We start from the raw sequence: 24,853 nt of genomic DNA, 5'->3' as shown, positions 1-24,853 counted from the left end.
ACAATTTGTTAATGTGATTCATAAAACTAATTAATGTAACTTACAAAACTAATTAACAGTATTTGACTGTTAGATTCAATCATTTCTTAGAAAAATGTTACAAAACAAAAAATTAAATTTAAAAAACTGATAATTACAAGTTTTAAAAAATTTATATAATTTACCAAAATAATTAAACACAACTTAATTTTCTGTTAACATTTTCAATATATCAAAGTACATTAGAATAAACAGAACTATAATTGAGTTAAAGGAAGACATGTTACCAATTTTGTTTCCTATAAATAATGTTTTAATATTTTTTTTAAGAAAGTTTAAGAAATTTCATATTGTTTTGCCCTTACAGATTTTGATTGAAAAGAAAAAGTTAACAACAGCATTTGATAAAGCTTCACAATTATTTAAAATTAGTTTCATAATTAATTTCTTTGACATCCTAACTTTATAACTTTTTTACTGAAGATATTTGTGTATTGTGCAATATTCTAGCTATGTAATATTCTTGAAGTTTGAATGATTTAAGTGCTACGAAGAAAGATCAGTAAATATGCTAAAGATCTAGTTACAACTGAATTTTTAGTAATTTCTAATTTTTATTTGAAATTTTAAATTTCCATCTGCTAAAGATATAAAAAATAATAATAAATTACGTTTTAGTAATTAATTTATTTATTATTGCTAATTTAATCAAAAATTGCCAGTTAAGTTCTATGAAATTATGTATAACTTTTTAAAAAACTTTATTGGTACAATATGATATTAATTATATCAGATAATAACTTAATTAATTTGACTAGATTACTAAAAAAAAAAAAGGGCTATAGATTTACACTTTTTAAATGCAAATGAATGCATCCAAAATAAATAAATAAATGATGGAAAATAGAAAGCTAATATTCTATTGAAATAAATAAATAAAAAAATAATGTAAAATATTAGTCAAATTCTAAAAAATAATAAATTAACTTGATAAATGCAAGCACATTTTACTGTCAATACTTTTCACAATTTATTTCTGCCAAGAATTTATTGGGAAGACTTGACTGGTTACATTACATGCAGGACTGATTGAAACCTAAATATAAGTTATTGACTATAATTTATTAATTTTAACTCCATACAAAATAATTTAAAGAATATTTTAATTAAAAAACCATGTTTACATCACATTGAAAATAATAAAATTTTACTAAATTAATTAATATTCCATATAACCATTTTAGTATAAATTTCAATCACTAAAAATTTAATTATATGAAACGCTTTTAATTTTTAAATAAAATATTAATTTCAAATGGAATAATTTAATGTACGTGAACATGATTTTTAAACTAATTATTTTAGTTTATACAGAAAATGACAAATGAATTAATAGACATTATTATTGGCAAACTTTGTATGATGGGTAAGTACTTTTTAAAAGAAATCTCAATCTTTTGTTAAATGTCTAATATTTTAATAGGTTATTTTAATTCAAAAAATTCATGTAATATGTAAATAATCATATAACAAGTGTTTTTATAATTAAGATGTCTTAAGTTTGAAGTTCTTAAATTTATATAACAAGAAATATCTATCAATGCTTAAAGTTTTTATACATAAATCCTCAATTAGTGTAATTCATTTTTATATACAAATATTTAAATGTAAGCTTTTTATTTATCAAATTAAAAGTCCTTGAATAAAGAATTTTACATACAATTTCATACATCAAGAAAACACATTTAAAATAATTCCAATTTTCATGTAGATGACTGTTCAAATAGAAAATATTAAATTTTTAAATTTACAACAGTATCAAATACCTTTCACCATTTTAACTTCATAATGACTTGCAGCAAGACACCAAAATATAGAATTCCTTTAGATGTGTTTTCAATTTATTTACAGTAGAAATCATATATTTCTTCCTATAAATTCATACGTTCAATCTTATCTGAAATATAATAAGCAATGAAATTGATTTTATTTTATTTTTCACTTCTCAAAGCTGACCAAAACTTATCACTGTAGTCATTAACATTCTGCAATGTTATTTGCAAATAGTCTTGAATCAAGCTGAATATGAATTTTTGGTTGAGAAGTAGTTCCATTTGGCATTCCTGGGGGTGGTGGTGCTGGCTGCCTTCTATGACTCTGAGCTTCTAAAAATTAAAATAAATGTTATTTTTTTAATATTTGCTAAAATCCTAATAAAAGTCACAAATCAATTTTATGCTTTACTGTTCTTTATTACTGATATTTTTCTATAATTTGGTCTTCACAGAGTAGTGAATTAACTAAAATCTGGCATTACTTTATGTATATACTATCATGTATGCATAAAATAATGCCATATATTCAGGATATTTATAATTAAAGAATCAGTGTTCAGAGTTCTTTGTAGAAAGAACTATTGGACAAATCTCAAACAAATTTAGTTTATACATTGTTCTGAATATGTGATTATGATTTTTGAAAAACTTTTTAAAATTTAGCCATTAGGATAAAATTTGGCACCACTGTCCTCTGTGAGGGTCGTAAAAGCGCGTAGAAATTTCGACTAATTACAAACTTTAACGGCAGAAAGTTTCGAGGATAGAATCAGGTCAAGGGGATGTGTTAGTGACAAAGCCCAGATGAGACGAAAACTTTCTCGAATTGTAAAACAAACGCGACGCGACGATAAATAACAGGGGGGAATGTCGACAGAGAGAGAGGGAGCTTTGTCGGGAAGCGCGCGAACAAATATTGGGTCGAAGCAAGCGGGAGAAAGGGGGGTCTAAGAACAAAAGGGATATCTGTTAAGTAAGAACGCGGTAGGGGATAGATGGCCACAAGAACATCTGGTGAACCGTTTGGGTTCAAAGATGACAGAGAAAAGGGACATAACGGAGTAAAATACGAGCGCGAACGTTAAAGGACCGTCATCACCTCTCCGACCTTTTCCCGACCCGAATCGGTCTCGGGTTTCGCCTAGAAACAAAGGAATGACCAATCGGAGTAAGGGAGAGGGTGAAAGGGACCAATCAAAAGGGTGAGATTCGGGGAAAATCTTATAAAACCCCCGAATCTCAAGGACACGGGGCAGATTCTCTCCAAGACGCCAGGCCCGCAGCACACGGACACATACTCAAGAGGTCAGGATAGCCGAGTCTCAGCCGTGCACTGGACCCCCAGCATCCAGAACGCCATAACCGCCGAGCACCGCCGCATCATCGGACACCTGAACTCGCATCAAGGACGCAAGATCGTCAGTAGCTACCTCATTGAGCCCCGGGGCACAGAAGAAGCGAAACCTCAGCCGGCCAACGAACTTATTTTGTTATTCCTGTTGTGTAAGTTAACTTCATGTCAAAATAAACGGTTTTCGTGTAAGACACTTGTCATCTTTGTCTCCTACCGCCACCACCCACATACGGTTTGACCCTAGGTTTTCCTGACGCGCAATTAACGTATTGCCCCCAAAATCGGCGAACTTACACCTCTTAATATGCATGTTTTGTAAAGTTATATGAAAAATCGATAAAAAGTTATATGAAAAATCTTGCATTTTTTCCATATAAAATATCCCACAGTCAAAAATTGATTTCTGATGATAATGGTAAGCAGAAAATATTTGCCATGAAAATTCTTACCTTAAATTATAATTAATGATGCATGGTCCTAGCAAATTCTATGGAATGATGAGGTTCATTTTCATTTTTATGGTGATGTGAACAGATACAACTGTTGTATTTGGTCTAATAAAAAATCCACACATTCACCAAAAAATTTCATTGCACTAACCAAAGGTAATAGTGTTTTGGGGTTTGATCCCCTATGCGAATCACTCGATACTGTTGAAAATACGTTAGTCAGAATTTAATACCTCTTTCTTTATTTGCGAATATATACAGTAATGTACAATCAATGTACATACAGCTTGACATTGATCAAAGGTTACAGTTGTTTGCACTGACCGCTTGTCCTAATGTCTGTTCCCAGTAGCTGTTGGTCGGAAAGTGGGTGACCAGTTCAAAGTTTGCTTTTTCTTTTCTTGTGCCCTCTATCGTCCGAATCGGCATGTTGCCGACGGGCACCACAGTGCCCCCCCAGTGACAACGATATAGGGACGATATAGGGATCAGAGGTACCGGGGGTTGAAGCGGACGTGATGTCCCGACCGGGTCATGGTGGTTGGTGCTTGTGCCGGTGTGACAGGATTGCTTGTGTTGTTGACCGGTGGAGTGGATGTATCGTTTGCAGTTGTATCGATGAATGCTGGTTTGAGCCGATCTATGCTGATGACAGCTTCTCTGCCTTTTATTAGTACTGTGAAATGTTTATTGGATCATGTAAGGACTTGATAAGGGCCATTGTAGGGAGCTTGTAGGGGTTTTTTCACAGAATCATTTCTAATGAATACGTGGGAGCATTCCGTTATTGAGGAATGTAGAAAGGTGATAATTTTGTCATGTGTGGATGTTTGGACTGGCAAAAAATTGTTCATGATATTGCGGAGGCACTGAAGGAAGATGGGTGGCTCAAGGGAGTTATTATTTGTCGGTTGTATGAAGTCGGCAGGTAAACGTAGAGTGGTTTCATATACCATTTCTGAGCAAGTGCCCCCGACGTCAGGTTTAAACGTGGAGCGGAGCCCGAGCAGAACTGTAGAGATGCTTTCTGTCCAATGGTTGTGGTCACTGCATCGTAGGGCTTGTTTGAGTGTGCAGTGAAATCGCTCTACCAGCCCATTTGATGATGGATGATAGGGGGTTGTGCGGATTCGTTTGATTCCAAGGAGGGCAGTGAGTGACATGAAGAGTTGGGACTGAAACTGTTGCCCTTGGTCAGTTGTTATAATGGAAGGAACTCCGAATCGAGCTACCCATGTTGATATGAATGTTTTCACTACCGTTTCTGCTGTTATGTCCGGGATTGGTGTGGCCTCCGGCCAGTGTGTGAATCAGTCGACACATGTAAGGAGATACACAAATCCTTCTGATGGGGGTAGTGGTCCCATGATGTCCATGTGTACGTGGTCAAATCGTTGCTTGGGTAGGTCAAACTGTTGCAGTGGGCTTTGAATGTGGTGGTTGATTTTTATTCCGCTGACAAGTGATACATGTTCTGCACCACTGATTGGTATCCTTGAGCATGGCTGGCCATACAAAGCATTCCTGAATTAGTTTTCTGGTTGCAAGAGTGCCTGGGTGGGAAAGATTGTGGACGGAATTGAAGACTTCACAGCGAAAGTTAATTGGAATATATGGTCGTATCCTGTTATTTGACGTATCACACATGATTTGTAGTTTGGAATTGAGAGTGAGAGGTTGTATCTGTAAGGAAGATTGTTGGGTAGATTGTAGTTTTTTAAGTTCTTCATCGTTGTTTTGTTCCTGTGCTATTGCAGTGAAGTCTAAGGAAGAAGGTAGCTGGATGTTGTTGATTCGAGAGAGAGTGTCAGCTACAGTATTGTCAGCTCCATGAATATGTCTGATGTCAGTGCTGAATTGAGAGATGAAATCAAGTTGTCGGAGTTGTCGAGGAGAACAGGATGTAGATTTTTTATTGAGGGCAAAGGTCAGTGGTCGATGGTCAGTTAGAATAGTGAAATGTCTTCCCTTGAGGTGATGCCTAAAGTGTTTGATGGATGAATATATGCTGAGGAGCTCTCTGTCATAAGTGCTGTATTTTCGTTCTGCATTGGACAGCTTGCGAGAGAAGAAGGCAAGCGGACGTGGACCTTGGTTGGTATGGCATTGCAGAACGGATCCAATAACAAGGTCCGATGTGTCGACAATCAAGGAAAGTTTGCTATTACTCAGTTGAAATGCAAGCGTGGCCGCTTTTTCCAAGTCGGATTTGCACTTGTTGAATGCCATCTCTTTGGTCCACCGGATAGTGCATTTGTCGTTTTTTCTGCTACCCTTCAAAATATTGTACAGAGGTGCTTGAATAGCTGCAGCATTTGGGAGAAAGCAATGGTAAAAATTTAACATTGCTATGAAACATTGTAGTTCGGCAATTATTCGTGGCCGTGGAAAATTTTTAATGGTTTGAACTTTCTCAGGTGAAGGTTGTATGCCAGCAGGAGTGATTAGGCATCTGAGGAAAGGTACTGAGGTCTGACCAAGGATGCATTTCGATGGGTTCAGGGTAAGTCCGTGTTCTTGAAGTCGTGTGAAAACTTGACGGAGGTGCTGTAGATGTTCGTCCTTGTCTACAGATGCAACCGGGATATCATCAAAATATGGGATGAAATTTTGTGAAAGCGGGACCCCGCTTTCACAAAATGGTGATGCATCGCTTAAACTTAGAAAAATTTTGATACTTTGGATTATGTAAGAGTTCGATTGTAAGTTAAGTCCGTGTAGTACTTGGTGGATAAATTGTTGAAAGGTCTGTCCAGCATTTCGCAGTCCAAACAGCATGAATAGATACTCATATAATCCGAATGGCATAGTTATGGCAGTCTTAGGTACGTCAGCTGGATTGACTGGTATTTGGTGGTAGGCTCTTGCTAAATCTAGGGTGGAAAATATTGTCTTCCCATGTAATAATTGCATACAGTCTTGTATGTGTGGCACAGGGTATCTACCAGAATGGGTAATTGCATTTAAGCAGTGATAGTCCCCGCATGGCCGCCAGTCTCCAGTTGGTTTTCTTACCATGTGTAAGGGACTGGCCCATGCACTCTTTGATGGCTGAATGATTCCCTGTGCCATCATGAACTCAAACTCTTTGCGAACAGCAAGAAGAGTGTCTGGAGGTAGACGATGTGGTTTGCTAAACACAGGTGGGCCCTGTGTTTCTATGTGATGGTAAACCTGAGCCTTTAATTTTGGTTTGTCCAATCGTGATGGATTAGTGATATTAGGGAACTGGGCCAAAAATTTGTGGTATGGTGAGTCGCCAGACACGACTGTGATGCTGGTGGAGGCTGATAGCTTCTTTGTTGTCATCCCTTTGGATGTAAGCTTAGTTGTGGCATCAATCAAGCAATTATGTTTTATGTCGACAAGTAGGTTGAAATGTTTCAAAAAGTTGATGCCCAGGATGGGTTGAGCAACATCAGCGATGATAAAGGGCCAGCTAAAGGTTCAACGAAAATTTAAATTTATCGTGAGTGGTCTGGTTCCGTATGTTGAAATTTGAGTGCCGTTTGCTGCATAAAGGGTGAGTTTTCCTGAATGGACAGGTTAAACTACGAATTTTTTGGGTATGACTGATACGTCTGCTCCTGTGTCGACCAGAAAGTGAAGTTTGGATGAAGGGTTGGACATAAAGATTCTATTGACTTGGCATTTGCTCTCTGTGGCCACAGGGAGCCACCTGTCTAGTTTCCCAATTTTTGGAATGAACAAGGTTAAGTGCATTTTTTGGCATTTGCACCAAAGTTAGTGTAGTTAAAGCATAAGCCACCTTCTGGTTCTTTGTAATGGCATCACTCATGGGATGGACTTCGTCCATGCGAGTCCTGTCGATTTCGGAAGTTGTATCTTGGGTGATGTTGGTATCTTGGTGCTCGTACCAAGGTAGCGAGTTCATTCACTTGCAATTTTAATTCCTGTATTTGTTTCTCAATTGGGCTGCTAATAGAGAATTGTTCCTGTTGGCTGATTGGCGTGTGGTTTATGATGGTAAGTTCGTGTATTTTATCAGCCATTGTGGCGAGTTGTGGCAGAGTTTCATTCGAGGCTGCCAGAATAGCTTGGATATTTCCTGGTAGTGTTCGAAGCCACAGCGATTTTAATAAGTCTTCACTGAAATGACCATTGGCGAGGTAACGCATCTTAGTTAGTAAGTGTGACAGGTGCTGGTCACCCAATTCAAGTCCTTGTAATAGTGTTCACAATTTGGACGTTTGGCTTTCTGAGTATATGTTGATCAGCCTTTTTTTATAGTGTCATACTTGTTGTTTTCAGGTGGCTTGGTTACCAGGTCGTGTACCGATTCTAAGATGTCCGATTCTATTGTTGAAATAACGTAGTAATATTTGGTTATGTCGGCGGAAACGTTAGCGATGGCGAACTGGGCTTCGAGTTGAGCAAACCAGAGAGTGGGATTGTTCTTCCAAAATGGAGGTGGCTTGACTGCCACTCGAGAGATTTGCGGAACACCAGCTGACTCCTATATCAGTTGACAAAATTTTCGAAAATAAAGATATAAAATTGTTACTGACCTTCTTAAACTACAGGAAATAGTTGAGTTTCGTTTTTCTGATCTTGTGGTTGTACAATGGAGATGGATTATCCTTGTGAGGCACGTGTCTTCTTTGTTTGGGTCACCAGTTTTGGGGTTCAATCCCCTATGCAAATCGCTCGATATTGTTGAAAATATGTTAGTCGGAATTTAATATCTCTTTCTTTATTTGCAAATATATACAGTAATGTACAATCAATGTATATACAGTTTGACATCGATCGAAGGTTACAGTTGTTTGCACTGACCGCTTGTCCTAACGTCTGTTCCCAGTAGATGTTGGTCGGAAAGTGGGTGACCAGTTCAAAGTTCGCTTTTTTCTTTTCTTGCGCCCTCTATCGTCCGAATCGGCAAGTTGCCGACAGGTGCCACAGTGTGATGAAATTTCACAGAATCATCACTGATCCTTTTTTTTTTTTTAAAAGTAAACTCTGTTTTTGAGCTAATGAAATGTTCTGTTAATGCAGCTAGATACATAATGGAGATATGTTCCAAACTTCAGCAATTCAGCAATGCACCAGAGAAATTTTTATGCAAGATGATGAACCCATATGTTGGCTTAAACATGTGTAAGATAAGCCAAGGGACAAGGGGACGATCCCTACTGACCACTTACTCAACATCGGTTGTTTGAACCCAATTTTGGGGTCATCAGATGGCTTAGGAGGTTAATGGAAACACGTAAATCATATGATGGCGACTTCCAGTCAAAAACTGACACCAGTTAGGATAATTATATACTTCCTAATGCACAATTTGCAACACTAATTAAGATTTGGAGGGCTCATTAAACAATCGAGTGGAGAGAGAAGTGGGTAAGTCAGTAGGTGTCCAGTTTCTGAGTAATAGGCAGGTTTTAACGGATAAACATATAGTTTAACGCCCAATGACGAGATAACTCGTCAAGGTTACATAGTGTTATGTAAAATTCGGTAGTTAAGGTCACTTTTGACAAAATTTTTTTTTTTTTTCAATTTTTGGAATGTTTTTAGGTCCCCAAATTTTTTCAAAATTTTTTGTCTGCGTGAAAAAATTTTATTGCGATTTTAATGAGCCTTTGATAAGGCTCGATTAAGGCTTAATTGTTTTTTAATGGGAGTTTTTTATTTCATGGTTCCTAAGTTGTAGCGCATGGATTTTCCTTTGGTAAAGTTATTTAAAGCTGCTTTCTGATGTCACAAACGACCTCCGATAGTTTTTAAATTTTTTAATCAATCAATTTTTTTTTATATAAATTTAATTAATTAGGGGGTTGGAAATCGCAATTAAAATCTTAATTTTTTAAAAATATACGTGTCGCTCATATTCACCCTACTTTAAACCCTTGTCCTCCCGAGATGTATATGAGAATGCCCCAGGAAATCTGACTCCAGTTGTGTTCAAAGTCATCCAGCTGTGTAAACAATGACTCATCGGTGTTAAATTTCACAGAAAGGCAAAACAAAGGAAAATAAAATTTGAAGCTTTTTCTTCAAAATTAACGCATTTCTTTCATTTTTTTTTAAGTTTTAAGTATTTTTTATGCTTAATTACATCATAATTAAAAACAGGCGGGCGTTAAGGGGTTAATTAAAGTATTTGTTTCGATTATCTGAATTTTTCCTTATCCAGACTACCTTCATCCCCAATTAGTCCGGATAATCGAGGTTCTACTGTATTTCCATTACACATCAGTTCCAAATTTTGCCCTAGTGGCTAAATTTTGAAATAAATTTTTTTATGAAATTCAAAACTACCTATGTAAGATAATATATACATCAAATTTGGTTAAGACTTCTCCAACAGTTATTTCTACATAGAGCTCTGAATATCTACTCTTCAATTATAATCACTCTGTACATAAGACAACAACAATTATAATTTTTAGAAGAATCTAAACATATGTCTCTCTGAAAGTTGAATTTTTTTCCCTGTTTTAGACTTTTATTAGATGGAAAAATAGTTAATATTCTACAATTAAATTCAATATGTTCTGATAGATTGCCATATAGATAATATTTTAAATTATGTAATAGTCAATGCAGAAAGTACATATAATTTGTTTCAAATAAATTTGGCACCTAATGTAAACAAAAGCACTTGTCACTTTGCTTTTTGATTGTCTAATTTAAATGTCAGCTAAAGTGCAATTCTCTGCAAAACACAATTCCAAATAATTCTGTTCTAAAATACAGGATAAAGGAATATTTGCTGAATAAATAAATTTTATTTGCCTAAAAAGTCATAAATTTTCTTTAGAATTTTCAGTATGAAACCTGACAAATTTAACTATTTTTTTTATCAACTATAAAAAAAAACATGTTTTTTCATCCAGGATATTTTTTATAAATAAAAGTCACTAATTTCAAGTAAACAATAAAATGTAGTTATCATTGAAATAACACATTTATTTTGTTAAAAAAGCAGCAACATATCAAATGGTGGTTAAAGATGGTCATAAAAGAAAAATTTTGCGATTAAATGAAAAAAGGTATAGAAAGCATCAAAGATTGTTATACTATTGTATAAAAAATGGATAACACTTTTTATAGCTTTGTTTCTCGAATTTTTTATCTGTTGTTAATTAATGGCTAAACACCAGCAAAAGTTATTATTTGTAATTTTATAATTTTTTTAACAATGTCTTTAACCATGCAGCCAATAATCATCTGTGATGAAAATTTTTAGCATTTCTCAAAATTTATTTTAAAACTATTTTGAACTATTTTCCAAGATTTAGAGATGCCTCTCTTCAATATTTCATAAATTAACATTGTCTAAAAATATAAAATTATTATTTTTAATGTCTAATTAAACTTAAAAACATAGTTTTGTTTAACATAATGAATGCAGATTAAAGAGAACCGGTCAGACTGCTTTGACAGTGTGACTCAATCAACAGTTTGTTTACATTAGATGACAACTTATTTGAAACACATTATAATATTTTTCTTCTATATTTCTATGTAACTTATAAATATGCTTCATATTTGTATTCATAAATGCATTAAAATATTATTCTTTAATACAAAACACTTTCCTCCAAAGCATATTTATTTATCCTTTTTTTAACCTAAAAATTTAAAAACTGGATTTTTTTCTAGTACACAATAATAAAGCTAAATTAAAAATGATAAAATGAGTTAAATTCAATTATATAAAGACAATTAAAATTAGCATTTATTTTAAATTTATATTTAACTATATAATTTGTTTCTTTAAAATACTGAATTTAAATCATATATAAATTAAAAAAACATTTAAAATGTTGAAATTTTATCAATTACAGTAGTGCTTCTATAAATTAGGAAAAAAATTATTTTAAAATTCTAGTCAGTTTTGATTTTTCCCCCTTTCCCCAATTATAACACACAAAACTAGTATCAAAGATAAACTAATTTATTTAAAATGAAATTCAGTCTGAATATCTGAAACAATAGCCAAAATATGTACAAAACTGTTTAAAATCCTCTGTAATAAAAATTATCCTAACAAAATTAGATTTTTACACATGAAAAATTTGACTTAGATAATATAAAATACAAATGTAGTTCCATGTTGAACATCTGCTTATAATTATCAGAATTATAATTTTAATGTTTATAAGCAGATATCTCACACAGAATTTTTGTCATTTATAAGATTAACATTTTAGATAAATTAATCTTACCTTTACTAGGATATAATTTGGGTCGACTAGTGAAGATATCAGGTGGTGTTAATTCTTGAAAGGCATGAAATTTATCCTTAAATTTTGACTCAAAGTTTCCTGTAAAATTTTTAACACATTTATTAAAAATAATAAAAATAGGAATTAAATTCTTACTGATAAATTTTACATCAAAATGAAAACACAGAGAGAATGTTAGAAAAGAGAAGTGTAATGAAATAAATAAAGTTAAATTTACTACTGAAAGATTATTTCTTAATTTAACCTCCATCCTCTTATAAATACCAAACTATTACATATTTACAATATATAGCTATTCTTTCAACATCACTATTTTCAAAGTGCTGTAAAACCTTGTTATTTCAATATCAGATAATTCAAAGTCAAATCTAGTCCCTGGCTAAGAGAATAGGATTTTACATATATTTTAGTTCAGATAATTCAAAATACACATACAATGAAATTTGAAGTCATTATTTAGTCTGGTGACCCGAAAAATATAGTTTAATTCAAATCTTCTATCATATTACGTGTTTATAAGAAAGTTTCCATACTCAAGTAGTAGTTTTAGTTTCACCAATTGTACATCGATTTATTGGACATCTGTTCAAGGTCATTTGGACATTGTACATATTGACAATGAAGACAAAACTTTTTTTTTATTTTTTTGAAAGAAATCTGTTTGGCATTTAATTATTTTGGACATTTTTTGCAAAAATTCAATTTTTTCAAAAATTTCAGTCCATTAAATACACATATGAATTCACTATAGAATGTGTACTTACTTTAACCATTAATAGAGCTTGTTTTCATCACATCACATGATTTTTGTAATCTCAAACTCAAAACAGCAAATTTGTCATAGAACTAGTCATTGATCCTCTAGATCAGTGGTTCCTAGATTAGTTTTTCCTGCGTACCACTTCAAGAAAGAGCTCAAACTCGCGTATCCCTTATAGCAGAAATTCATATTAATCCATACTAATATTATAAATTCGAAGGTATTTCTGTCTGTCTGTTACCTTTTCACGTCTAAACTGCTGAACAGGTTTTAATAAAATTTGGCACAGAGATAGCTTACATGTTGGAGATGGACATAGGTTACATTTTACTGCGAGAAAATATCTTACTCCCACGAGAAAATTCGATATAATGTGGGCGAAGCTGTGGGTAGACAGCAAGTGATAAATAGAATAAGTTACATTTATTATCTTTAAAATACAATTCTAATAATAATGAAAATAACATAAGGTTATTTAATTTTAATGTGACAAATGTGCATGATTTTCTTTGCACAACTTTGTAAAATCTGGCTGCTTTTTTGTCAGCTTCAGTCTTGAGTCATATTTGAGTTGAAGTCGGTGACGATGTTTAGTTTTCATGTTTGTCATGGCTGAAAATCCACTCTTGCAGAGGTATGTTGTGCAAAATGGTAGTAAATATTTTATTGCCGCTTCGCAGACATGATGATAATGATAATTATACAATTTTTGTTTCTTGCATAAGAATTTCATTTAGGTATTGTCACAAATGCATTTTTTTGATGAAATTTCGAGAATATTTTTAGTTATAAATAAACAAATTTGTGCATTCCACATCATGTTGTAAATTGTCGCATTTTTGATGGTCCACCCATTATTTTTTGATTGCTTCATCTCATGCATTTAAATTTTAAATTGACCGATTTTAGATTGCTGTGCGTACCCCTTCATGCAATTTCGCATACCCCAGAGGTACACATACTACTAATCGGGAACCATTGCTCTAGATCAGGGGTGGCCAGCATGCGGCCCGCCGGGAGTCGTGTTGCGGCCCGCGAAGCTAGGTCAAATGAACATAAATGTTAACTTTATTGTAATATCACCAAATGAACATTAGAAGAGTTAAGAAGGTTTGGAAGAGTTCTATGAGACGTATTTGGACAAGGATAGATATCTTGCGTTTTACAAACATGCTCTGTCAATGGTTTCGCTATTTGGAAACACGTATGCGTGTGAACAACTTTTTAGTCGCATGAAGTATATCAAATCACAAGTGAGAACACGAATTACTGATGTTCATTTGGAAAACTGTTTGCGTGTAGCGACAACATCAGTCCAGATCAATTTTGATGCACTTACTTGTTAGTTCTGTAAAACAAAGTCAAATTTTTAAATTGTCTAATAAATATGTTTCTCGGTTATTAAATAAATGATTCTCGGTTATGTTTTATTTTCTTCAAAAAAATAAATATACCTATTTTTTGTGTTTTTTTACATTAAATCAGGCAAGTGTTTGACCACGATCTCACCTACTGGAAAGCAATGATGCGGTTGAAGGTGTAGCACACTTGCTTGTTTACTTTAATTAAAAAAAATTAGGTGCGTGGCCCGGCAGGAAATATTATTTTTGAAATTTGGCCCGCCTGCTAAAAAGGTTGGCCACCCCTGCTCTAGATGAAATTTGTGGTAATTTTTTTTTGAAGCACTTAAGCTTCTTTCATGTGTTATTTTCAGGACTTGCTTTGAATGTAATTTGGTTACGTTTTCATTGTTTTCATTAAGTACATGCCAATTGACAGTTTTTTAAATAGCTTAAATTACTAAGTAATAACTCATAATATCAATGCATTTGTAAACAAACAAGCAAAATTATATAATATAAAGTCATAATCTTGTTTAAGAATTACAAAAAGCTTTGATTTGAAAAAAAGTTCAGATAACTCAGTCTGTATTTTTTAATCCCTTGGGTTTCAAAATAACAAGGTTTTACTGTATATTTATTATATATGTTAACTGGTGTACAGAATTTAACATTGCAATTGAATAAAAAGTTTTGTATTAATGGTTAAAATAAACAAATAAATAGAATAAAATTACAAATCAAGTATATAACAACACTGTATGTATGTGCTTAACCAAAAGTATATATAGTGGTACCTCAGGATACGAACGCCCCAGCATACGAAATTTTCAGGATACGACATGAAATTCGAACATATTTTTGCTCCATGATACAAACAAAAACTCACCATACGACATTACATTAGTTCGCAGCACCATTTTTTATTCACTTCTGTTCATTAGTCTCAGTCCGCGTGTTTGCTTCGTTGTGGAAGGATCTCGCTCGATAAAGGAAATCTTGAGGTATTACAGAAAGTGACTGGTTTTATTGAAAAGAAACATCCCGAAAAGGTTCACACTGACCGTATTGCTGCTCGGAGTAATGACATTTGCCTAAGTAATTTTAGAAACATTTTAAAAAGTAGGCAAAGCCAAACCTCTTTGGATAGATATTTTACCAAGCGACCTCTATCCAGTGAAAGTGCTGGTGGAAGTGAAGGAAAGAAAGCAAAAAGCAGTGAATAAAAAATTAAAAAAAATTATATAAAACAGAAAAGATAAAAAAATTAGTGTTAAGTTATTTTTAAGTTATTGTTACATTATGTTATGTAAGTTAAGTTTTAGTATCATTTCTCTTCTCCCTCTCTTCCGCCACCAGTTTACACCTCCACCGTCATCTATCCTCAAAGGTAAAGTGCAAATAAAACTACATTTTTTTAAAATCAAATATTATTCTATTATGGTTATTTATACATTTACAACTACAAAATGCATTTTTCAGTGTTTCCCTTACTATAATTTTTTTTTTAAATGTACTATTTAGTTTTAATTTGAGTGTGTTTTTCGTGTTGGAACGAATTATTTGGTTTTACATGTAATCGTATGGGGAAAAATGATTCACCTTACGACATTTTCATGATACGATCTCAGTTTCGGAATGGATTAATTTCGTATCCTGAGGTACTACTGAATTTAATAATGGTGTCCAAAAAATAAAGGTAAACAGAAATGAACAGATAACCCTCATTGTTTTAAGGCTTATCCAGTAGCAACTGCCATGCTATCAATATGGAGTTGGTGTCTTTGCTGTCAATGCAATTCTCAAGGGTTTCGGCAAATATGTCCAATGCCTCCAGTCCTAAATTTGCAGTTATTGTATTTGTGTTTTATGATTTTGGTTTCATCCCATTTTGTTATTATACCTGATTTTCTTGCATACTGCAAGCTTGATAGAAGACTTACAAACAAACTAAACAAATTGATCGTTGACATAAAGGATAGCAGAGCACAAATATTATACTAGTAGCAATAAGCTCAGTACTGCTCTAGCATAGTAGTTGCATGTCTACTTATGCTATATACCCAAGATTGGAAGTACTGTGGAATGAAGCATCTATAATGTCCCACTAGACAGTGGCTTTTAAAAGCCTTTAGAGCAGCTAGAAAATTTATTTTTCCCATAGGAAAGGCAGGATGCATTATATAATAAGTTTGCACTTCACGCCAACATATACTATTATTAGAACACTTACATGCAGTGGCATTACAAGAATGGTGTTTCTACAAAAGTCGGATAAATTTCTGTATCCGGAACTTCACTCCTGTAACGCCACAGCATGTAAGTATTCTAATAATAACAGGATGCATTATCTTTAAAATTTGAAAATTCGAACTCTGTGACAGTTTCTTGCTTTCTTGTTTTGAACATCTTTAATTTTGGAAATAGTTTTTATTCTATGGGAAAATAGATGCTCAAAAATCATAATAATTTATGCATCTTATTTGGAATGTTGCCTGAAGATAGCCTCAAAAAAGTTGAAAATGTTAATGTTTCTCAAATTTGTTTGTTGAAATCAAAAGATTAGTGTGATCTATTTAGTTGTCACTTTAAGTTTCAAAAGTCATATAATTTATGGTGATTGCTTTTAGGTACTTTGCAGAATAGCCAGATGGCTGAGAAGTCAAGGTGGTAGCCTATTGCTCTGGGGGACCCAGGTTCGAATCTGGATGGATCCAGTAGTCCATTCAAACATGTTGGGCCCTATTCCTCACCACCCAGCCACCCCATTGTGAGCCTGGCTGAACCCATAATGGGGATGCTAAAAAGAGGCCCTCTTAGTGTCCACAGGGTGGAAAGAGTTATTCAAATAAATAAAAATAAAAAAAAAAAAAGGTACTTTGCAGAATATAGTGAAAATTTTACCCTATCTAAAAGAGCATTCTTGTATATATATGGAAATATGGGTGTTCTTTTTCAGCCCAGTTAAGCAAGTGTATTAATCACAACAATGAACAAGTATTAAGTTGTGATTAACACATTTGCTTAATCTGGCAGGAATTAATCTGTATGAAATAAAAAATATTTATGCTTTTCTCTGGAACATTCTTTTCATTTAAAAACCATCAGGTGTTTCTGATGTGCCCTGCATTAAAGTGATATTTAAATAAAATTTAAATTGGTTTTACTGTCACAACCAAGTGCATAGACACACACTGGGCATTTCTGACATCAATCTTTATTCGGGAATATCCTGCTGGCTGAGATGTGTTTTGGGCACAAGCCCCTTTTCTGTCGGCTACATAATAAAACAAACACAAATTTCTCATACAAATTGTTTTATATTATAATAGGTTATAACGTACCATTACTTCTGTGATATCTTGTAAGGTGGTGGTAACTGGTAATACATCTTGTTTAAAATTATTTATTTAGAGTTAAAAATATTTTACTGTTAAAATATTTTTAACTGTTTAAAATATATTCACAGTTAGAAGTACCATTACAGTTAAAGTTTTTGAATTTACACTGAACTTCACCTAGCACATACTCTTGATGTCCGTGTTAATGAGGTTCTGTTTAATCTCGTTGGCATATTAACATCTCTTTAAGAGCATTTATACGATAAATTAATCTTTCTTATTGTTATTACTATTATCATTATTATAATAATTTTAACCAATTGTTGTGAATCTTTATGCTTAAATTTTTTATGATGATATTTTTTTGGCTTTTATTACTTCATAACTTTCTTTAAATTTTCTCTTGTACCAATTTGTTTCTTTGTGTAAAATTCTCACATCATCTTTGTTTATATTACAATTGTTTGTTGTGCAATGTTCATAAAAAACTGAATTTATCCTTCTATGTTTCAAATCAACAATATGTTCTTTTATTCATATTTCTACTTTCCTTTTTGTTTCTCCTATAGTTTTTTGGGTTTTCACAGGTGCATAGTATTGAGTAGACTACATTCGTTGTGTTATATGTATCTTTTATCTTATTGCTCAGGTCAGGCTTGATTTTTTGTATTCTTTTTTGCAATTTTTCATAAGTTGGAGCAAGTTTTATATTTACTTTGTTGAGGTCTTTATTTATTTCTTTAAGGAAGCCATGGATATAAGGGAAAGCTATATATTTTATATCAGTGCTCTTGTTTTTTTGTTTGTTTTGCTGATTTTTTATTGTTGGTTTTACTTTCCCATTTTTGTATTATTCTGTTTGGGTAGCCGTTTAATTGAAATTTAGCTTTTAGTTCTTTGATACATTTATTTCTATTCAGCATTGTACTTGTTCTGTTTATAATTTTTTTTATATTCCATACTAAATATGTTTTCTTTTATACAAGGTGTGACAATTAAATTCCAGGACTGGGGTAATAAAAGGACACAAAAAGCATAATGAAAAACCCTTTTATGTTTCAAAATAATCCCCCTGGAGGGCAATGCACTTCTTGTAACACTTGTACAAGTTCCTGAAACATTCGGCAAAGTCACTTCTGCTGACAGCTCCCAATTCCTTGGTCACATTGCGCTGTATGTCCTCCAGGTTGTCGAATCTTTGTCCCTTCAATGTGATTTTGATTTTCAGAAACAAAAAATAGTTGCAAGGTGACAAATCTGGTGAGTATGGAGGGTGGTTCAACTCCACAATGCTATGTTTGGCCAAAAACTCTTTGACAACAATCGCAGTGTGCGGGCAGGCATCTGTCGTGCAGCAGTACACAGCTTCTTCTTGTTGCAAACTGAGGCCTAACACGACGAGTTGTCTCCAGATTGATACCAGTTGTCTCTGCTATCATTTGAATAGACATTCAACAGTCATATCACAGCAAGTCTCTGATTTTTTCGATGTTTTCTGGTGTTCGAACTGATTGAGGTCATCCAGAGCAGGTATCATCCTCAAGATCTTCCTGACCATCCCTGAAACGGGCAAACCACTCAAACCTGTGAAAACCCAAAAAACTATAGGAGAAACAAAAAGGAAAGTAGAAATATGAATAAAAGAACATATTGTTGATTTGAAACATAGAAGGATAAATTCAGTTTTTTATGAACATTGCACAACAAACAATTGTAATATAAACAAAGAAACAAATTGGTACAAGAGAAAACTTAAAGAAAGTTATGAAGTAATAAAAGCCAAAAAAATATCATCATAAAAAATTTAAGCATAAAGATTCACAACAATTGGTTAAAATTATTATAATAATGATAATAGTAATAACAATAAGAAAGATTAATTTATCGTATAAATGCTCTTAAAGAGATGTTAATATGCCAACGAGATTAAACAGAACCTCATTAACACGGACATCAAGAGTATGTGCTAGGTGAAGTTCAGTGTAAATTCAAAAACTTTAACTGTAATGGTACTTCTAACTGTGAATATATTTTAAACAGTTAAAAATATTTTAACAGTAAAATATTTTTAACTCTAAATAAGTAATTTTAAACAAGATGTATTACCAGTTACCACCACCTTACAAGATATCACAGAAGTAATGGTACGTTATAACCTATTATAATATAAAACAATTTGTATGAGAAATTTGTGTTTGTTTTATTATGTAGCCAACAGAAAAGGGGCTTATGCCCAAAACACATCTCAGCCAACAGGATATTCCTGAATAAAGATTGATGTCAGAAATGCCCAGTGTCTGTCTATGCACTTGGTCGTGACAGTAAAAACAAAAGGAGACATGGTTTCAGAATACACGAAATTTAAATTATTATTAAATATTTTCAAATTTGATTAATACTGGTATCATTTTGTCAACTATTAAGAAATGAAATTGCTTTTTCTGGAAATGAAAGTTTATTAATGTAGAAAAAATATTTTTGGCCTATCTTAGCCAATATCATCTTATATATATATAAATAAAAATAAAATGGTCATTACAAACTGAGCATTACTACTTAAATTATAAACTGATAAATAACACAAAACTATATTTACACTTAAAATTAAAATAAAAGTAACAATAAGACTTTTTAAGTAAAATATGATGACAAAACATGTTAAACAAATTTAATTAATAACAGATAGGTTTAAAAGCAACAGTTAATAAAGGTAAGGCATTAAAAGGAATGTTTATGATGATGATGATGATATAGTCCATTATTTTAATACAGACCCATTGTTAATTCAATCATTTAGCTTTAATATATAACTATTGGGTTTGGATGGCTTCATTCGATGATAAAGTATTTAAATTATTTAAATGTAGAAATGCAGTGTTCCCTGAAACTAGCAAATGTTATTAAATAACTCAAGTTAAAACATAATAGTAAAATAAATTTTTACATAATGTTTTCTGAACAGTAATTAGATGAATGAAACAATTTCAGCAATTTATTGAATGGTCTGACTATTACAGTCTGTCAAGTTTTATCCTATAAGGAAGCTTATCTTTTGTTTGAACAAGTTGGCCACTAAGGAAAACAATTTTTTTTTTAAATATCACATCACTTCATTTTTCCTGTTTTATCTATTTATCAAACTTAATAATAATCCTTTTTAGTAAATTTTTCTACTTTGTGAATTTGTGATAGAATTTTCACATAAGCTTTTCCAGTAGCAAATAAAACTATTCAGAGCAACAAATTTCTGGTGGAGAGAAAAGATTTTATTTCAAGGTTATATCAATAGACATACAGTGGAACATTGCTTAATGAGCACCTCTTGTAACAAGTAATTCGCATAAAGAGCAAAACAAATTGTAAAAAAAAATGAGTCGCTTAATTAACGAGTGACATTTTGCATAATGAGTGATGAGGAGAGGGGAAGTCTCAGATTGTGCACATGCTCCATCAGTCTGTGTTTAGCACTTGTTCTGCTAGCATTTTAGTGTTGCTTGTAATCACACATTTTTCCACACTTGTGTTCAGACATTACATATAAACATCAACAACCATAGCCCATTATATAATAAACATGCCAAGCAATGTTAGATTCTTGGGCTATGTAAAGGCTATAATTAAATATTAGAAATTACTGTACTTTTTTTTTTTTGTTTTCTGCAAATCAAATTTGTGTTCCAGATTGGTTCATTCCGCACTAGAAGAAAAGATGGTGATGATTCACGCTTCTTATCAATGCACATTTCTTTGAATAAATGTTATACATAATATTTGAGTATTTTATATGTTATATAAAATACTCAAATATGAGTATTTTTTTCAACATGGAATGCATTATTGTATTCTACATTAATTTATATGGGAAAAATTGTTTTGTCTAATGAGGTTTCACATTATGTGTAAATTTCTGGAACGAATTATGCTCATTAAGTGAGGTTCCACTGTAATTAGATCTTTGTAAGAGTCAAATCCAATGTTATTTTTTGATTAAAACAAAAACTTCAACTCCCAGTTCAAAATGACAAAATGTTACTTGCATGACTCACTTGTGAGAAACATCATCACTGATCTAAAGTGGTATCTCAAGTTAAGAGATCTCAAAAGGGATTTAATGAGTAGTCACTTAATCCTATTGCTACTGATTTTTAAAAATTGACAAATAAATTTATGGAAACATTGGACTGACTCCTGTCAAATAGATTGTGAAGAATTAAAACTAATTGTTAGCAAGTATGTATGAAAATGGGTAAAGTGGCATTGTGATGTCACATTCAGGATGTATAAAGCAATGGCAAAGCAGAAGATAGATGAGGTAAAGCTACAAGACAAGTATAGGTGATACTTTTGAGTATGTGGTCTAGTGAGTAAACTGATTTGATCCTTTTGGCATTCCTGGCATGACAGTTAGCTGGTTTATGTCTAAGAGTTTTAGTAAGTGATTCAATTTTGAGTTATTTTTGTCAGTTTTTGTGAAGATTTAAGTGTTAAATTTAAGTTTGCCAATTATTAGGAAAGTTTTGTAAATACTAGTTTTGATTTGGACTTCTTATAGTTCTTAGTTTTGTTTTTTTTACTTAGTGGCTTTGTGATTTTATTAGATGACTAACTTAGTTCCATGTTAACTAGCATTGTCTTATGACTGTATATAGTTAACCCCAGTAATTGTAAATAGTCATTTTCATGTAATAAATACTTTTATTTGTGTTTTTTTTTTTTTTTTTTTTGAAGAGTTGTTATTTTCTGATTTTCTTTTTTCAGACAAGAAAACTGGTTGTTTCTTCTTGCCCATATCTTAAATCCAGGCATGGCAATTGTTCAAACCCATTTATTTAACACCATTTGTTGGGTTTAATTCCAGCTAGACTAAAAAGTAAATTACAGCTCTACTCCATCATTAGATGATATGGGCATTAAAATTATTTTGTATTTAATGTTTTTCTAAGTTTATTTTAATATTTATTATTATTATTTGATAAATAATACAGAATGAAGTGATATGATAAAAAATTTGTCATTCAACAATAATATTTTGGGACATGAAATTTGAGAATTCCTTCTACATATTTAATTTATCTTTGTTTCACTTATTTTATAACTACATCTACAATAAAAAGTGTAATAGAAAAATAGCATTTTAATATTTGATATGGTACTTTCTGAAGTGCATACTAATAAACACCATGCTATCAATGGCTGTTCTGGAGGTGTAGAATATATGTAAAGCAAGATATGTTAAGGTTTCCTTGTTCTTCTAACAATTTTCTGCAGAGTATAAACATGAAAATACAGTAACTATTTTAATTTGTAACAAATATATACAGAAGCAAAGCAAAAGTCAGCAACATTCAGTAGTTTTCTGTGTTTGGAATGTCAGAATCTGAAGAAGCAGTGTTTGTTGACTTTTAACCTAACAATTTACAAAACCATAAATATGCATATATCAGTGCCAAATAAAAAAGGCCCACTGTATATTAAATTCACTAAACACAAACATTATGCATAACAAAATAACTAAAAAAACCATAAACTCATAAAAATGTAATAAAGCATATTATATCTAATATACAGAGTTCTACTCAAATTTTTGTTTTAATTTCCATGACTTTCTCTGACCAACTCTGTACAAATTCTGGCACATTGACACATCCCTTACAGTATGGTACATTGACAAAATAAAACAGCATTTGACTTCCTATGCATCTGTTTTGCTTCTCCAATGTTTTAATTAGTTATTTTTTCTAAGTAACAGTTATATATTTTTTATAATTGCCAAATTATTAAAATTAAAAATAAAATGTTTTATTAAAATTCTGCTATTAATCCACAACCATAATTCTACAAGGCTTTAAAAAAAACAATTATTTTTCATTATTCATTAACAAATTCTATATTCATGTACAGTACAAAAGAATATCTTTATTAAATTTATCTCTTAATAAATTTCCTGAACTTAATATTAATAAACTGAAAAAAATCCGAAATTGTTTTGTTATGCAATCAAAATTGTTAAAATGAAAAATAATAAATAATATCATTTATATTTCTCATTTTTTGTACTTTGTAAATTTTTGGGAAAATTTTGTATATGCTTGGGAGGAGAAATTTTGGGTCCTGAAAATATTCTGCACCCTTTTTCATAAGTTGTATTGCACCATATTACTTCTTGCTACCTGCAGATGGCTACACTTAGTCAAGCATATTGTCAGTAAAAAAATCAACAGGGCAACCAAATCAAATTCCCTGACTTTGAACACTAATGAAAATCCATGATTTTCCATGACTTGCCAGTTGCATAGGAACCATGAATATAAGATTGCCATTCTGAAATACAGCATAAAAATGCTTTAATATAAAAGGACAGCTGTTTACTTGAAAGTTCTTAAATCTTTTTGTAAGCTAGCTGCTCATTAAAACATTTTATGTTATATCTAATTCTGATGGGCTTTTTCTTACAAAGAATTAAAAATATGTAAAGTTTATTAAACAGTTATGCTATATATGAGCAAATGTCAGTCAAAAATAAAAAAATATATAATTTAGTCTAATCATAGATTTAAAACAAACCTATTATTGGTCTTCCAGGAGCATAAGTAGATTTCACAGATGATGTACGTGTAGGTGGTGGAGGAGAAGGTGGTGGTGGAGGAGGTAGCACATGACTCACACTACTATTTGGATATATTAAAGAAGGTTTATTTTGGGAAAAATTAATACGATAATGATGTGGAGGTGGAGGTGGTGCAGATGTTGGAGGAGATGGACCTACGCCAGTTCTATTTGGTGGTGGTGGAGGCGGAGGTGGTGGTGGTGGTTTTACATTTGGAGGTTTTGATGACACACATCCTGTTCTAGATGGAGGTGCAGGAGATGAATTTGGTTTATTAGCAGAAAATGATTGAACACGAGTAGGAGATACTTGAACATTAGTTTGATGAGAAGATATACAAAAGTTTTTATAGGAGTTCAACCTTGAATCAGAATTATTATGTAAAAATCCTCCATTTCTATTATCATGAGCACCATAACTAAGTCTTCGAACTAAACTTGGTGGTTTAGAAGGTAAAGCTGGAGGTTCATTAAGAGCCAATATTGGACTCTTAGGTGGAGGTGGTGGTTTCACACTTGGAGGTGATCTTGAAATTCTTGCACCTCTTCCAGCAGCATAACAATGAGAACTTGAACGAGTAATTCCAGGTGGTTTATTTGGCAAAGGTGGTCCCAATTTATTGACAGATAAATTTGTTTCAAAAATAGGTTTATAATTTGCTGATGGTGGTGGTGGAGCAGGACCTTTGGTGATTACATCATTTGGAAAAGGTGATCTTTTTGTTATTCTAGGTGCATAATTAGTTGACTTTGTAACAGCACTAGATGCAGCTTCCCTAGTGCTTTTATGAGCACTAACTGGACTAGAAACATAAGAATTTGCACAAGTAAAATGAATTTTATCAGGCTCTGCATCACTGGAAGATCCTGTCTCTGTATTTGCACCTGGAAAAATTAATAATGTTATTTTTTTTAAAATTTAAAAAATAAAAAATTATTGCTTGTCAACAAACTACTAGTATATATATAT

The 24,853-nt window shown here is 32.4% G+C and overlaps 1 protein-coding gene across 1 annotated transcript in view; it reads right to left on the bottom strand.

The window, feature by feature from the left end:
- Positions 1–1,628: 1,628 nt before the first annotated feature.
- Positions 1,629–24,853, bottom strand: part of LOC111627905 (WAS/WASL-interacting protein family member 2-like) — a 55,475-nt gene continuing 32,250 nt past the window's right edge. The window contains exons 4-6 of the mRNA XM_023371586.1: positions 23,842–24,768; positions 11,816–11,914; positions 1,629–2,144 (exon numbers count right to left, since the gene is read on the bottom strand). Coding sequence (XP_023227354.1) covers positions 2,017–2,144; positions 11,816–11,914; positions 23,842–24,768 — 1,154 coding nt within the window. The 3' untranslated portion in view covers positions 1,629–2,016. The remainder of the gene's footprint in view (positions 2,145–11,815; positions 11,915–23,841; positions 24,769–24,853) is intronic.

Source organism: Centruroides sculpturatus, unplaced genomic scaffold (genome assembly GCF_000671375.1).
Source record: "Centruroides sculpturatus isolate CEXI.00-Female unplaced genomic scaffold, Cexi_2.0 scaffold449, whole genome shotgun sequence".
Lineage (NCBI taxonomy): Eukaryota > Metazoa > Arthropoda > Arachnida > Scorpiones > Buthidae > Centruroides > Centruroides sculpturatus.
Note: the sequence above shows the minus strand (reverse complement) of the source record. Positions and strands in the feature narration are given on the sequence as shown.